This window comes from Ipomoea triloba, chromosome 15, assembly GCF_003576645.1.
Source record: "Ipomoea triloba cultivar NCNSP0323 chromosome 15, ASM357664v1".
Taxonomy (NCBI): Eukaryota; Viridiplantae; Streptophyta; class Magnoliopsida; order Solanales; family Convolvulaceae; genus Ipomoea; species Ipomoea triloba.
The window spans coordinates 16,972,809-16,989,258 of record NC_044930.1 but is presented as its reverse complement, the minus strand read 5'-3'; the positions used below and the strand labels follow the sequence as shown (position 1 = coordinate 16,989,258).

General features: G+C 32.6%; 1 protein-coding gene and 1 long non-coding RNA gene across 2 annotated transcripts; both read right to left on the bottom strand.

Moving 5' to 3' along the window:
- Nucleotides 1–4,520: 4,520 nt before the first annotated feature.
- Nucleotides 4,521–5,027, bottom strand: LOC116005785 (zinc finger protein STAMENLESS 1-like). The gene has a single exon (XM_031246021.1). The coding sequence runs from the start codon at nt 5,025–5,027 to the stop codon at nt 4,521–4,523; it is 507 nt and encodes a 168-aa protein (XP_031101881.1).
- An 8,436-nt stretch (nt 5,028–13,463) lies between these two features.
- On the bottom strand, nt 13,464–16,407 carry LOC116006385. The gene is made up of 5 exons (XR_004095125.1): nt 15,831–16,407; nt 15,443–15,507; nt 15,233–15,297; nt 15,050–15,138; nt 13,464–13,800 (listed from the first exon to the last, which is right to left on the bottom strand). It is a non-coding gene; the product is annotated as an uncharacterized LOC116006385 (long non-coding RNA).
- Between the last annotated feature and the right edge of the window lie 43 nt (nt 16,408–16,450).

Here is a 16,450-nt window from a genome sequence, read left to right as displayed (position 1 = left end):
TCGTTTTTTATTATTTATTTTAAAAAAAAAATAACATTCTCGTTATTATTAATATTATTATTATTTTAAAAAAGAAAAAAACATTGTGGTTCTATAATGGGTTCTCTAGTAAGAGTAAACACTGCACCATGCCATCTCAGCTTTAATTTTATGCTTTAAAGGATTTTTAAAAGAATATTTTATCATTTTTGGTCATCATACCAAAAGTTAATAACATTTATATTATTTCTTCTTTTCTTGATTTGAACTGATCAACTATGAATATTAACTTTTCTTTAATATTAGTATTTTCGCCCGCAAGTTGCACGGAATGAAGATTTGTTATAGTATTTTGAGAAACGTTTTAACTTTCCCCAAAACGTTTCTATATTTAAATAAAAATAAATAAAATTGTACTCATCAGGAACCATATATGCTCCTTAATTAATGCCCATCAACGGATGAGCTGAGGAGGCTAATTTCATGGAGCCTTGAGACTTCTTTTATAGAAGCCTCAAGGCTCCCGTCCCCACTTTTTCCATCGATGTGGGACAAGTGGGGAAACAAAGGGGAGCCCTTTGAACCGATTAATTATGGATAATTTATTATTTTTTTATACTAGTATTTTCGCCCGTATGTTGCACAGAATGAATTTGTTATAATATTTTAAAAATATTTGGATTGATATACAATTATATATATATATATTATAAATTGGTTGAATCGATTATGTTTTATGTAGTTTTAATGGATCGGAGTTCAAGTTTTTCCTGCGCAAAAAGATAAGCAAAATATAGAAATTTCTTTTCATAGCGCGCTTGAGAGTCATATCCAGTAGTTCTGATCTGCATCCTCGATCATTTATGGAGTATTCCATGGATTGGAGTAATTTATAGCAATGGAACCAAGCATTGGGGTGACAGCAGAATTGGCGGGAACACTTCCCACTGGAAAGGTGTTGCCGCCGGGGATAGTCATCACCGGCGGAAAAACTTGAGCATTGGAAACAATCAATTGGAAAGGAGGATTTAGATCTTGCAACTCATATAGGTATCCTTGATTTCCTAAGATATTAAGCTAGCAACACTTAGATAATGAAAATGAGACAAGGTCACAAGCACCATTGCCACTCTCATGGTCAATGGACTCTCTCCTAGACCGTAATGTCATCCTCATGATCACTAGGCTAAAAGAGGCATTTGTCAAACACGTTGTGTGCCTCTTGTCTTCCACTCTCCCTTTTCTCAAAGGTGAGAGGGAAATGTGATAGGCTAGGCTAAGGAGTAACTCTACTCTCGTAGATGAGACTCATTCTCCAAACACCTCTCATATAGGTTGATCACCCCTACACAAGAGTCAAAGTGGATCACCACTCACACAATCAAACTCTTAATCAAGCAATTGCAAAACCTAATTGATCAATTCAAAGCTCAAGAATATCCATACAAAATTGCTCAATCCAAATCCACAAAGATCTACCTAATCATACTTGGAATTGAAATAGCAAAAGGTAAAAGTAATGACAAGAAATTAAAATGAAGACTTAACTTGCAATTGAACTTTGATCTTGAACTTGAATGTTGATCTCAATCTTGCAACAATGGAATTCTTCTCTAATTCTAATCTAAGCCTACGAATTGCAATGTGGAGTGAATTGGGAGAGTTCTCTCTAGGCTAATCCTAGAGAGAGAAAGTCTAGGGTGTGGAATGGTGGATGAATTGAGAGATCCCCTTTCTTTTCCGCCAAAATATCTTAAATAGGGAGTAAATTGCCGGGTGGACGCCAGGGTGGACGCGCACGTCCACGGCCCTCTGCTGCACAGACTTCAAACTTCAGAGAGTGAAAAATTGGACGCAGGGGTGGACGCGCGGTGGACGCGCGTCAACTGCGCGTCTACAGAGCGTCCACAGTGCGTCCATGGTCTATTTTTGCACTCCAACTTCGACTCGTGAATCCTTCTCCGAAATCTCGCCATTTTCTGCCTTTTTGCCCATCTTTTTACCTACAAAATGATTAACAAAGTGTGGAACGGGGTCCGATGATAACATCAAGCATTCTAACGCAATTCAAGACCAAATCAATCACAAAAGCAACGAATTGTGCACTAGACGATCCGATAATGACCTTATAAAGAGGGCATCTTTTGCACTTATCAAAGTACGAGGTAGGTAGCTAGCTTAGACTGTTGGATTTATATAAGAAAAGATCACGTAATTACGTAGAGGAGTTCTCGTTTTTCATTTTTTTATTTAAAAAAAAAAATAACATTGTAGTCATTAATAATATTATTATTATTTAAAAAAGTAAAAACATTGTGGCTCTATAATGGGATCTCTACTAACATAGTAAGCAGTAAACACGTACTGCACCATGCCGTCTCACATTTAATTTTATGCTTTAAAACATTTTTGAAAGAATATTTATCATTTTTGGTGATCACACTAAAAGTTAAATAACGTTTATATTATTTTGTCTTTTCTTAATTTGAACCGATCAACTATGGATAATAATTTATTTTTTTTTTGGATTTTTTACTAATTACCTAACAAGATAGATTATACAAACACGGTCAAATAATAGTGACAAATTAAAGTTTCTCGTAAATTAAGAATCTACGTGTGTGTGTGTGTTTTTTTTTAACATGGGTTGAATTACCTTTGAAGTTGTTGTACTAAGGGTTTTTTTTTTTTTTAATAGTCTTCTTTAATTAAAAATCTAATTGATCTAATTTTTGTACTTTAATTTAGGATAAAGGTTTACACGGTTTGAACAATTTTTTTATGTTGTTGAAATGACTAGTGATATAATTACGTACGTACTGTCATTCATGCATGCTATAGTATATTAACATTATAATTTTATTGTTAACTTTAAATATTTTAATAATTTACACAATAAACTTGAGCTATATATATACTTAAAAAATAATTTTAATTTACTTTTGGAAACTTTAAATTATTTAAAATTTTAAAAAAATAATTAAACATAGGTTGTTATATTTTTTTTAATAATAATTACAATTAATTCATTCAAATATGGAGGAGGAAGAAAAAACTAAATGCGATACGGTGAAAATGAATATACTTAAGGAATAAAAGTATAATAGTATTTTTAGAAAAAAAATATAACATTCTCATTATTAATAATATTATTATTATTTTAAAAAAGAAAAACCATTGTGGTTCTATAATGAGTTCTCTAGTAAGTAATAAACACTGCACCATGCCGTCTCAGCTTTAATTTTATGCTTTAAAGGATTTTTAAAAGAATATTTTATCATTTTTGGTCATCATACCAAAAGTTAATAACATTTATATTATTTCTTCTTTTCTTGATTTGAACCGATCAACTATATATATTAACTTTTCTTTGATATTAGTATTTTCGCCCACAAGTTGCACGAAATGAAAATTTGTTATAGTATTTTGAGAAACGTTTTAACTTTCCCCAAAACGTTTCTATATTTAAATAAAAATAAATAAAATTGTACTCATCAGGAACCATATATGCTCCTTAATTAATGCCCATCAACGGATGAGGAGACTAATTTCATGGAGCCTTGAGACTTCTTTTATAGAAGCCTCAAGGCTCCCGTCCCCACTTTTTCCATCGATGTGGGACAAGTAGGGAAACAAAGGGGAGCCCTTTGAACCGATTAATTATGGATAATTTATTATTTTTTTATACTAGTCTTTTCGCCCGTACGTTGCACGAAATGAATTTGTTATAATATTTTAAAAATATTTTGATTGATATACAATTATATATATTTATATATTATAAATTGGTTGGATCGATTATGTTTTCTTTGCTTGAATTAGAGAAAATATTTGCCAAATTACTTCTGCGATGCACGGATAACTTTTTTTATTATATAGTATTGATACATGAATATAGAAACAATATTACGAATTAATAGATACTCCGTATTAGTTAATTTCCATTCTACAATTTCTTACCAAATAAGCTTTATAAATTATTTAATCAATAAAATATTTAATTAATAGCATTTTTTTCTCAACTAATAACGAACTCAGAACAAAGACATGAGACATATCTTTCAATTAAAAAATCATTAATTCAGTTATCGAAAGCTGATGCAATGCAGCTGAGGTTTGCATCGCAGTAGTATGTATCTTAGTCATAGAACATCGATAACTAACCATGCATCATAAATCATGTTAACAGATAAAACCCATGCCGTTGCCGAATGAAGACAGTAGAGAAACCCAAGTCAGATAACAGAGATTATTGAGAAGTTGTTGAATAACACGTTCGAGATAAAATTAATAACTTAAAAAACACAATCTATGAAAATGAAATGATCGAAATTGTTTATTTAACTACTATGAATTGAAAACGACAGTGAAATGATCTGATAGAGTATCTGAGAATGAAACTACAGTTTGTTGACGGACAAAATAAAAAGACAATGGCAAAACATCTTAACCTATGTAGTTTTAATGGATGGAGTTCAATTTTTTCCCGCGCAAAAAGATGAGCAAAATATAGAAATTTCATTTCATAGCGCGCTTGAGAGTCATATCCAGTAGTTCTGATCTCCATCCTCGATGATTTCTGGAGTATTCCATGGATTGTAGTTGATATCAATGGAGTCAAGCATTGGGGTGACAGGAAAATTGGCGGGAACACTTGCCACTGGAAAGGTGTTGTCGCCGGGGATAGTCATCGCCGGCGGCAAAACCTGAGCATGAGGGGGATGATTTTCCACCGGCACAGCAGGTGGAAATTGATAAGCATAAGGCGGTGGCCTGGCTGGAATCTCCGGCGAGGGATTGGGGTGGCCAGGCAGCAAATACGGCGGCATTGAAGCTGCGCCGGCGCCGGCGAGAAGAGGAGGAAGGCCAGCGAAAGGAGGAGAAAATGGAAAATAATCAATGAAGGCGCCACGTCTTCTCGTCTTAACAGTCCAATCCATAGCTCTCTCAAAGGGGTGCACGTTCTGGTGCCCTCCCAAAGCACGCTTACTAGTGAACTTCCTGTCGCAGTATTTGCAGGAAAACTCCTCCACCGCCGCCGCCGCCATGGTTGATCGTCGTAGCAGTCCGAGATCAGACAAGTTTAATTAACAAGTACGAGGTAGGTAGCTAGCTTAGACGGTTGGATTTATATAAGAAAAGATCACGTAATTACTTAGAGAAGTTCTCCTTTTTCATTTTTTTATTTTTAGAAAAAAATATAACATTGTAGTCATTAATAATATTATTATTATTTAAAAAAGTAAAAACATTGTGGTTCTATAATGGGATCTCTACTAACATAGTAAGCAGTAAACACGTACTGCACCATGCTGTCTCACATTTAATTTTATGCTTTAAAACATTTTTGAAAGAATATTTATCATTTTTGGTGATCACACTAAAAGTTAAATAACATTTATATTATTTTGTCTTTTCTTAATTTGAACCGATCAATTATGGATAATAATTTATTTTTTTTGGATTTTTTTACTAATTACCTAACAAGATAGATTATACAAACACGGTCAAATAATAGTGACAAATTAAAGTTTCTCGTAAACTAAGAATCTACGTGTGTGTGTTTTTTTTTTTTAACAAGTTTGTCATCAATGGGTTGAATTACGTTTGAAGTCATTGTACTAAGGGGTTTTTTTTTTTTTTTTAATAGTCTTCTTTAATTAAAAATCTAATTGATCTAATTTTTGTACTTTAATTTAGGATAAAGGTTTACACTGTTTGAACAATTTTTTTATGTTGTTGAAATGACTAGTGATATAATTACGTACGTACTGTCATTCATGCATGCTATAGTATATTGACATTATAATTTTATTGTTAACTTTAAATATTTTAATAATTTACACAATAAACTTGAGCTATATATATATATATATATATATATATATATATATATATATACATACACACACACTCTTTTTGTCTCATTTTATGTGTCTAGTTCAGTTAACGATGCTTGACTAAATTTATTTTAATTCAATTTTTTATAATATTATTCAACTAATGAATAGTAAAATGACAGGTAAAATGCGGTTAATGGAGCATATAATTGTAATTTGAACCGAGCTAGTTGAACTTATGTTAGCGAGCTAGACTCTCAAGTCCAAAATTTTAATTCAATGTCGATTTTTACTTGAAATTAATTAATACCAAAAAATCGACAATGTTCAAAAATTCGTTAAGTCAGTTATCGAAAGCTGACGCAATGCAGCTGACGTTTGCATCACAGTAGTATGTTTTAGTTAGTCATGGAACAACGATAACTAACCATCATAAATCATGCTAACTACTGCATAACTAACTGATAATCACCAACGATTTTTACGTTTTGGCCGCCTCCCTTCTACGTGTAGTGAATAGATTAACGCCGGCGCTGGCGCCGAATGACGACAGTAGAGAAACCCAAGTCAGATCATTGAGATTGAGAAGTTACGTTCTTGAATATTTATTCAACACTTTTGAGCTTAAAAAACACAAATCTATCAAAATGAAATGAAATCGTTTATTTAACTGCTATGAAAACGACAGACAAATGATCTGAGTATCTGAGAATGAAATTACTGATTGTGGACGGACAAAAAGACAATGGCAAAACATCCTTCACCTATGTAGTTTTAATGGAGTTCAAATTTCTGTCCCGCGCAAAAAGATAAAAGCAAAATATCCAAATTTCATATCGCCTGAGAGTCCTATCCTGCCCGCCGCCGCCACCGCTGCCGCCGCACGATCTTCTTCTCTGGACTGCCCGCCGCTGCCATGGTGGATCGTCGTCGCAATCAAGATCGGAGATCAGACATGTTTAATTAACAAGTACGAAGTAAGTAGCTAGGTAGCTTAGAGTGTTGGATTTATATAAGAAGGATCACGTAAAGTAGTTCTCGTTTTTTATCTTTTATTTTTAGACAAAAATATAACATTGTCGTTATTATTAATATTATTATTATTTAAAAACATTGTGGTTCTATAATGGATTCTATAGTAATAAGCAGTAAACACTGCACCATGCCGTCTCAGCTTTAATTTTATGCTTTAAAAGATTTTTAAAAGAATATTTTATCAATTTTGAGCATCACACACCAAAAGTTAATAACATTTATATTAATAGTATTTTCGCCCGTACTTTGCACGGATGAATTTGTTATAATATTTTAAAAATATTTAGATCGATATACAATTATATAAATCTGCCAAAAATACTAAAATATCTTTTTGGTAATTCAACGATTCAAAGCATGAATTTATTGCTCCAAACAACTGAAAACCAAATCACTGTAAAATGCATTGTTTTAACTTAGCATTTTGCGAAATGTTTTAACTTTCCCCAAAATGTTCCTTAATTATTGCCATCAACGGATGAGCAAGCTAATTTCATGGAGTCTTGAAGTTTCTTTAAAAGAAGTCTCAAGGCTCCAATCCCCACTTTTTCCACCGGTGTGGGACACCAAGTGGGGAAACAATGGGGAGCTCTTTTATTATTATTATTATTATTATTATTATTATTATTATTTAAATTTATTATAATGATTATTATTAAATATATATGTATATTCTTTATGTCATTTCACATGTTAACCACTATTCTAAACATCTCATTTTACCAAACATCTATTTACAAACTGTTCATATTGGCAAACAAGGCCAAAGTATTAAGTAAAATTAGATGAAGTGATATAATTGGTTAAGCTCTGACTTTGTTTAGTAAGTAATTGATCCTTCAATTTTTAATAAACTTGACTATTTTAGTAGTGTGACCAATCAAACCGCTAAAGAAAATGTTTGATAACTCACAACACTAACTTTTGAAACATTGTTTTTAACAATATTTTAAGGGAGCCTGTTTGGAGAAAATATTCTTTATATTCAAATTCATCAATTGATATTCATTTCATTGTCTATTATGCTCTTTTTACACTATCTTGTAATTAAAAATCAAAGTTATAATACAAAATAATGTTATATATTTATTTACCAAGTCTTTTATTAAGACCATGAAAAAACTAAGAAAAGAATATTTTGAAGTGAGTCATTTTCATTTTTGGTCCTACTGTTATTGGGCGTTGCCAATTTTAGTCCACTTCATTAATTTTTGCCACATTACGGCCAGTCTTATTTAGTCCTTACCACTTTTAGTCCACCGTTAAAATTTTTATCAAATAACCGTCCAAAACAGGGGTATGAGTCTTTTCATGTTTTGATCATCTCCTTTATCCTTTGCAGTGGTTTTCCTTATACATTTTCATCCAATGAAGAGGTCCGGCGAAAGTCATGGCTTTGTAATGTGGCTCACATGGCTTTCGTCGGACCTCTTCATTGGATGAAAATGTGTAAGGAAAATCACTACAAAGGGTCAAGGAGATGACCAAAGCATGAAAAAGACCAAAAATACCCCTATTTTGGATGGCCATTTGACGAAAATTTTAACGGTGGACTAAAAGTGGTAAGGACTAAATAAGACTGGCCGTATTGTGGCAAAAATTAATGAAGTGGACTAAAATTGACAATGCCCGAATAACAGTATGACAAAAAATGGAAATTACTCTTTTGAAGTCAATGAACAAGTGTAAAATAGATGTGAAAATTATTGATGAAACTGGACACATTGTAACATCAATATTCAAACTACCTGCAGAGTTATTGTTGTTACTATCAATTAACAAGTTATGAAAATAGAACAAGATGTACTACTCATGAACCTATACAAGTATAATAAATATTAATATTTTATTCAATACTTCCACATGAGACATGTAGGGGAACAAACTATCACTGCAAAATATCAACAAGCGTTTGCAAGATTAAGATTTCATAGTACAACTAAGATCCACTCATATACAGAACAAGAAAAATCCATAGCTTCCTACATCATAATCTCATTGCATGACATTGTCATCTATGCTATCAACAGTAACCCAATTGCAAATAACACACTACCAACAAAAAGGAAGATGACAAATAGTGAAGATGAAGATAATGACAATGTTACTCAAAAGAAAATTAAGAATACTTAAAAAATTCAAATCAAAAGTAGTATTTATTTAGACTATCGTTTTTAGATCAACTATCTAGACTAGGATTTTACAAAGTTGCAAACATTTATTTTAGTGTCAATTATAATGAATTTCCTATATTATCTTAAATTCATATACTTTGAGTTACATATTTAAATAAACAAATTCGACATTTAATTACTTATGTATAAACTTCTCCTATATAATCTTGTATTGATATACTTTCAAATATTTATTTAAATATAAACATTGAGCATTAACTCATTCGTTCAATGCATGTATAAAATTAGTACCATAAATAATCCTTAAACTTGACAGTTTGTTATGATTGAAAGTAGTTATAGTAAGCAATTTAATCCCCATATTTTTTTTGAATACGATTGACTCTATTACATTGTAGTATCTGTTCATTTATACTTTCTCAACCTATTGAAGCATAAAGAGTCAATATCGTCTCCATTGAGACTTAATCTCATCATGACCTCCCATATGAGAGAGTCACTACATGCCATCCATATATTTTGTTATAGAGTGAAGAAATCCCAAAATTGGAAAGATTATACTTCTTGGAATTGAAATACCTTATGATTCATTTGCATTTAACCATGCAATGTGCAAGTTGTAAAATCTTAGTTTAGTGGTTAAGTCAAACAACCAAGCTTGGGCTATTGATTATAATGATATATGAGTGAAGCTTGATGAATCATCTTCTGCTGAAAATATAATGTATGTTCAAAATTTGTTGGAAAAAATAAACATGCCGGTATTCTGTAATACATTTGAGATACAACGAAAATACAAAAAAAAAAAAACAAGGAAACAAAATTGGATCATTTGATATCTTCAGGCGTGTAATCACTTTCCTATAAGTTTTAAATCTTCCTCTGAAAAAGCAACAAGGTTCAAGATTTAATAATCTTATGGGATACAAGGAGATGAATGAAATTCTTAAGTTGCTTTGTTTAAGAATTTCCTGTAGAACTGTAAGACTGTGAAATATCTTGGTGTCCTGCAAATTAATTGCATATCAATTGCTCGTCTCTTTCAGATGTTTCTCCAAATATTTATAGATGTAAGATCTAACTGTTAGGAGATGTTACATGAAAATTTATGACAATTTAAAACTCTAACTTCCACAAGATGTCCTGAAAAATATAATTACATGAACCATGTATAACATATATATTTTTTATAAGTTATGTACCTTCGTAGATTCATGGCATGCAAATTTATTATAAAGAAATAATATATATATATATATATATATATATATATATATATATTCACATGAGGGTACTAATAAATAGAGTACTATCTATGAGGGCACATCATAACCATACATATTATTACATTAAATGACTTAGATTAAGTAGGATTAAACAATATAATGGATTCACGCTACAAATTTAGATTAAGGGCAAATAAGAGAATTAATAAGAATTGTAATTAAGGTAGAATTTTAATTAACAAATAAAGAGTTGGATTCATACATAAATATGGTAATAAAACGCTACCCTTGGCATAGTGTTTAGGACTTCCGAAAACTGAAAAAAAAAAAAAAAAAAAGAAGAGGGAATTCATACGCAAGTACGAGACTCTGCAATGGAAGAAGATGGACAGATGGAGTTCGAACAAAACACAGAGGCGGCAACACACTACCGTGGGGAATTTTCATAAAAGTTTATATACACCGTTGTGTGCCAATTTGCTTTATATCGTGTGGCCTGATAATTATGAGTTGTGTGGCTAGTGTGTAATACAATATAAATACATAGTCAACAGTTTAACATTTTAAAAACAAGTTAGATTGTATAATTTTATCAATACGAACACAATACTAGGTTGGACTACAATGTGTAAGAAATAATGTTTAATTATATGGTTTTTTTTTATTGGCAAGAAGAGTTTTTTCCACTTTTAGTCCTATGACTTTAGTGTTTCGGTCAATTTAGGTACACGACTTTCATTTTGCCACTTTTAGTCCTTGACTTTAATTTTTTTGTCACTTTTAGTCCTTGACTTTGATTTTTTTTCCACTTTTAGTCCTTTCGGCCTTCCGAGCGACAACTTTTAAATATATAGTAAAAGTGTATTTTGATAAAGTTCTAAATATATTTATAAATAAAATCATATAAAAAATAGGAAAAAGAAACGTTATTTGCTTGTTCTGCTTCGCTTTTTAAGCAACAACTTTTAATCGGAATCAATAAAATGTTGTGTCATTAAGTGTAAAATTGTCTATTGATAAATCTCTAAATACATTAAACGTTATTTACCCTTAATGGCACAACAATTTGTTGATTTCGATTAAAAGTTGTCGCTCGGATGACCGAAAGAACTAAAAGTGGAAAAAAAATCAAAGTCAATGACTAAAAGTGGCAAAAAAATTAAAGTCAAGGACTAAAAGTGGCAAAATGAAAGTCGTGTACCTAAATTGACGGAAACACTAAAGTCATAGGACCAAAAGTGGAAAAAATACTTGGCAAGAATTAACCCTTTTTTTATAAGAAGGAATTAAAAAAAAAAAAAAAAAAGCAGAATGATTGAATTGCATCAATCCACTTGGGACTGCATATTTTGAACTAATTTTTCGTATGTACATGCAGAAAAATGACGATAATTAAAAAGAAATATAAACTAATCCCGGAATCATAATTGTTCAAAACTTGAAATGCAATCTAAGCAGATATAATGTGTGCAACAATAAATAAATCGTGTGCACAAAAGTACCTAGGCCAAATTCTGAAGGGTCCGGGCCTCAGACTTGCCAAGAAGAGAGAGACAACTTGGCATAATTGTCCCCTGAACTCGAATAAAAAGAAACATCATACCAACAAGGGGAAGGCATCTTGGCAAACAAAATGTAGCGATACATTCAAAAAGACATGTCCTATATGAATCCCAACTACAATTAGATTTATGAATTTATTTATATTATTATTTTGGACTGCCACAACGTATTGCTAAAATATTCAAAAAATTTCATTTAATTTTTAAAAAAGTAGAGAATATGTCATATGTAAAGGCACACAACATATGGAATCTAACATGTTTTTTAATTTTTAAAGTGTTCATTTTCTAGTAATATTATATTACACGCCAAGCACACAACTTGTACATTACAGGCACACGATATAAAGAGAATAGTCACACACTGGTATACAAAATTGTTCAAAACATTCACCACCAACTGTACCAACCCGAATATAATACACGCCAGGCACACAAATTGTACATTACAAGCACACGATATGAAGCGAACATGCACACAACGGTATATATAAATTGTTTTAAACATTTACCACTAACTGTAATAAGCCGAATCAATAATGGTAGAATAATGAATTTGCTTGTATTCGTAGTTTGGACTGCCACAACGTGTTGATTGATAACAAAATAATCCAACAGTTTAATTTTTAAAAACATGGAGAACATGACCTATGCAAAGGCACACAACATATAGTATTGGGCACACAACCAACCTGTATGCGCACAAAACTGTAACAAACCATACGGTAATATAATCCAATATGTTTAAAAACATTTTAATAGTCTACGAATAAAACTGTTAAGCTAAGAATAAAGTATTTGGTAAACGAACAAAAGTGTCACCAAACATTAATAATTGAAATCCAACAACACCAGAACTAAAGTACTAAATAACAATAGTGATTAAACTATTCGCCGGAAAGAAACCGCAACACACGAGTCACATTACTGGTACGGTGTGCATTAATGTCAACTGTACAAAGCTCCTTCATATAACGCAAACGTAGCCTCTAAAGTTGTGATTTGTCACCACTAGTTAGCTCACATTTGACTTGAACTTCTCACCAACAGATGTGAAATATTCGGACAATAACTGTTTCTAAAATACAAAAACATAAAAAGAACACATCGTTTCAAGAATACCCATTAAAACAACGTACAAGCACACAATGGGAAGAAAACGTACCACATTTTCTGGGGTATCACCATATATACTTCAGCAGAGTGCAGGCACACAATAAATGAAGCAAGGCACACAACAGTACAAATGAAGCTAGGCACACAAACTACCCGCATACATTATTAATGAGGCCTCCACTAATGAGTTATATCCCAGATACACGATGAAATTAAAACCAATAACAAATTTTAATATGGACAAACTTACAAATTATGGCACACAATAAACAAATTTAATCCGAAGCACAAAACAAGAAAAAAATTCAGTTTAATTAAAACAAATTTACAGTAAACAAATTTAATCTGAAACACAAAACAAGATAAAAAATTTCAGTATAATAAAAAAATCAAGAATAATAATAAAAACAAATAATAAGATAAATATTTTACAATTAATAAATAAACATAAATATATACAAATAATAATTCAATACAAAGTGGATGGTTGAGGACATTAGCACACAAAAAACTACTACAAATGACACAAATACACCACTCATCCAGTAAACATTAGAACACAATACAAAGTGGAAACCCAGTGCTGGTATTCATTATTGATATTAATTGGTAGATATTAAAATCAAAAACCATTCAGTAAACAATAAAATCAACGAAAAGAAAAAAGAAAAGAAAATAAAAGAAGGATCTGGTCCGAGGGGGCGACTATAAATCCGTCTCCGCCGGGGACATGCACGACTGCCTCTGTCCATCAGTAAGACAACGCCAAAAGCTTAAACAACACCATCGTCGACCGTCCAACCACTTTAGTGTGAAGAAAGGCGGCGTACGCAACATCCCAACCAGCCCGTCGACTTCACCGAACAAAACCTCCAAGAAACGAAAGAGTCAACCGTTGGTTCGAAAACTGCAAAAGGAAGTAATGGGGAATCTCAACGTGCGTGAATAGGAATTAAATAGACACTACAATTTCTCGAAAAAAAAATAGACACTACAATTCAACTACCATAATTAAAACAATCACAACGACAAAAATACCCCCAATCCTAATAAAACCTAAAGATAGCACCACATTACCTAGAATAAAACAAAAATTCTGTTTAATCATTACCATTGAAAAATCCAATCTAACGTATAAAAATAGACCTTATAGTACTCTATAATATATTAGTACTCACCTGAATAGACTTCTTTATGTATGTATGTATAGAAAAGGGTTCGGGTGAGATAGAAGTTCCAGGTGAGAAGTGAGATAGAATCTCAGTCGTAGATCAAAAAAAAAATTCGCCACCTACGAACTTAAAAAATGTGCACTGGAAGAAGGGAAAATATGCACTAGAAGGCAAAAATGCACACGGAAAGCATAAAGATGTGAAACAATTATCGAAAAAATTAAATTCAATATACGATCATCATCACAAATCATAAACGACCATAAATAATAAACAAACAAACAATATTCAATTCAAATTAGTAATTAGTGATGGAGATAAAAATGTGCACTGTATGAAAGAACAATGTGCACTGTATGGCACACCAATGTGCTCTGCTGAAGGAACAATGTGCACTGTATGGCATACAAATGTGCATATATTTATATGCATGCATCAACCCAAGGAATCATTGAAGTTTTAACACTTCGGCCAAAATGACTTCAAACTGTCATTTTATGTATTTGGCCATATATTAACCTTCACAAGGTTAATTTGACTTCCCTGAGTCAACCGTACGGAATTAACTGTTCAGAAATTAACCTCTCACAAGTTAATTTCTTGATCTCGGAACTGAGTTCTTTTCGATTCCAACCGTACACACTATTCATAGAGTCAATTCATTTTTTGTCCTAGACTTATAGTGGCAAAAACAATTTTAATCTTTCATAAAAAATTTGGACAAATTATGTACACACTTATGATGACGAGGACAATTTTGGTCCTCCGTCTATTATCTCGTTAGTTGACCGTCTAAATGAAGGGCATTTCTGTCAATTCAGCAAAATTCAATCTAATTTTCTTCCCCTTCTCCTCTTGTGAGACAACGACTGCTTGGAGCGTGGTTTGAGGTTACAACGATTGTTTCTCTGTATTTTTGACAAACAAATAACACATGCTCTTTGATTGAACAATCTTTAAATACAAGCAAACAAAACTACATACCTATTAGCACCAAATATTAGCTTTGCACTCAGTTTGTTAAAGTCGGCCAGTCTAGTGATGGGTGGATACTCTTTCAATTCACACGAGACCTGTACCATTACCAGTTAGCTACCAACCTTAACATAGCCCATTATTTCAGATAAAAACCATACAGGAGAGAACATGCATAAATTAGAAACTTACTTATTGCTTACAAGCATTATTTCCTCAGCCCACCTCACCACATTAAGAACAAGGGGCTTCCCTTCCTGTTTCATCAAAGCAAGTTTTACAACAAAGTACCATCCAAAACCAAGAAGCATTATGTTAATTCACTACCCTGACTGCTTACTCCATCTAACCTTATAATCGAACTTCTATAAGAGGATATAAGAGAAATTAGTAAAGACAAACCGATAAGCGCCAACGCCCAAATTCAGCTTTAGTGGGCTAGGATCATTGTTGTAAGCAACAGTGACCTATTTTGTCAAACAAGAATCACAACAAAAAACATCAGAAACAAAACACCACAAATCAACCAACTTTTAAAAGAAAAAAGAAAAAAAGAAAAAGAAGCAAAGCATCTCAGATTATCAACACAAAATCAATTGCATCAAAAGACATCTAAATAGTCTACAGCATCACCTCCCATCAAATCTTTTTACTGATCAAAGAAATGATCTTTTAAAGTATCATTTTAATTTTTAAACGATCATCCATCCATGGATCATAAAGAAAAGAAAATGAAAAAAATCATTTTATCTACATCAGATCACGTGTAGTTCTTTACTTAACTACCAACCTCCTTTTATGAAATTGATGGCTGTGGAAGGCCATCAAAGATTCTTCCCTCAGCTCTGCTTGTATCTCCGATGAACAGGGAGGTCACCTTCTTTGCCATGTTCCACTGATTGGCTTGGTTTTTTCTGAATCCTACCCCTTGGTTTCCAGCCTAGGATTCTCAAGGATAGTCTGATTACTCACATTCTTGGCAAATCCTTTGCTACCAATCGTATTTGTCACCTTGGCATTTTCACAAATAGCTTGTTTGCATGGCTCTATTCTAGTAGGCTTCGCAGTTGGAGACTTGGAGGTGCACCTGCAACCTCAGATAGCTGAAACTGAGACTGCCACACGCCTTCTCCACCATTCAAAGCCCTTGTCTTTTAGCACCAACGGTGTCGTCAAGCGTCATAATCCCCTGCACCACCACCACCACCGGAGCTTCGCCACCCACCACCACCACACCGTCTTTGTGACCTACAAAGAATGCCTCAAGAACCACGCTTTTGATGGACTAATCAACCCCAGAATAATTGTTACTTGTTCGGGTATTGGTGAAGCCGAAAACGGTGGTTGAGGTGGCTAAGGAAGGGGGAGTTGGCGATGGAGTAATGGATGTGGCTAAGAATTATTATTATT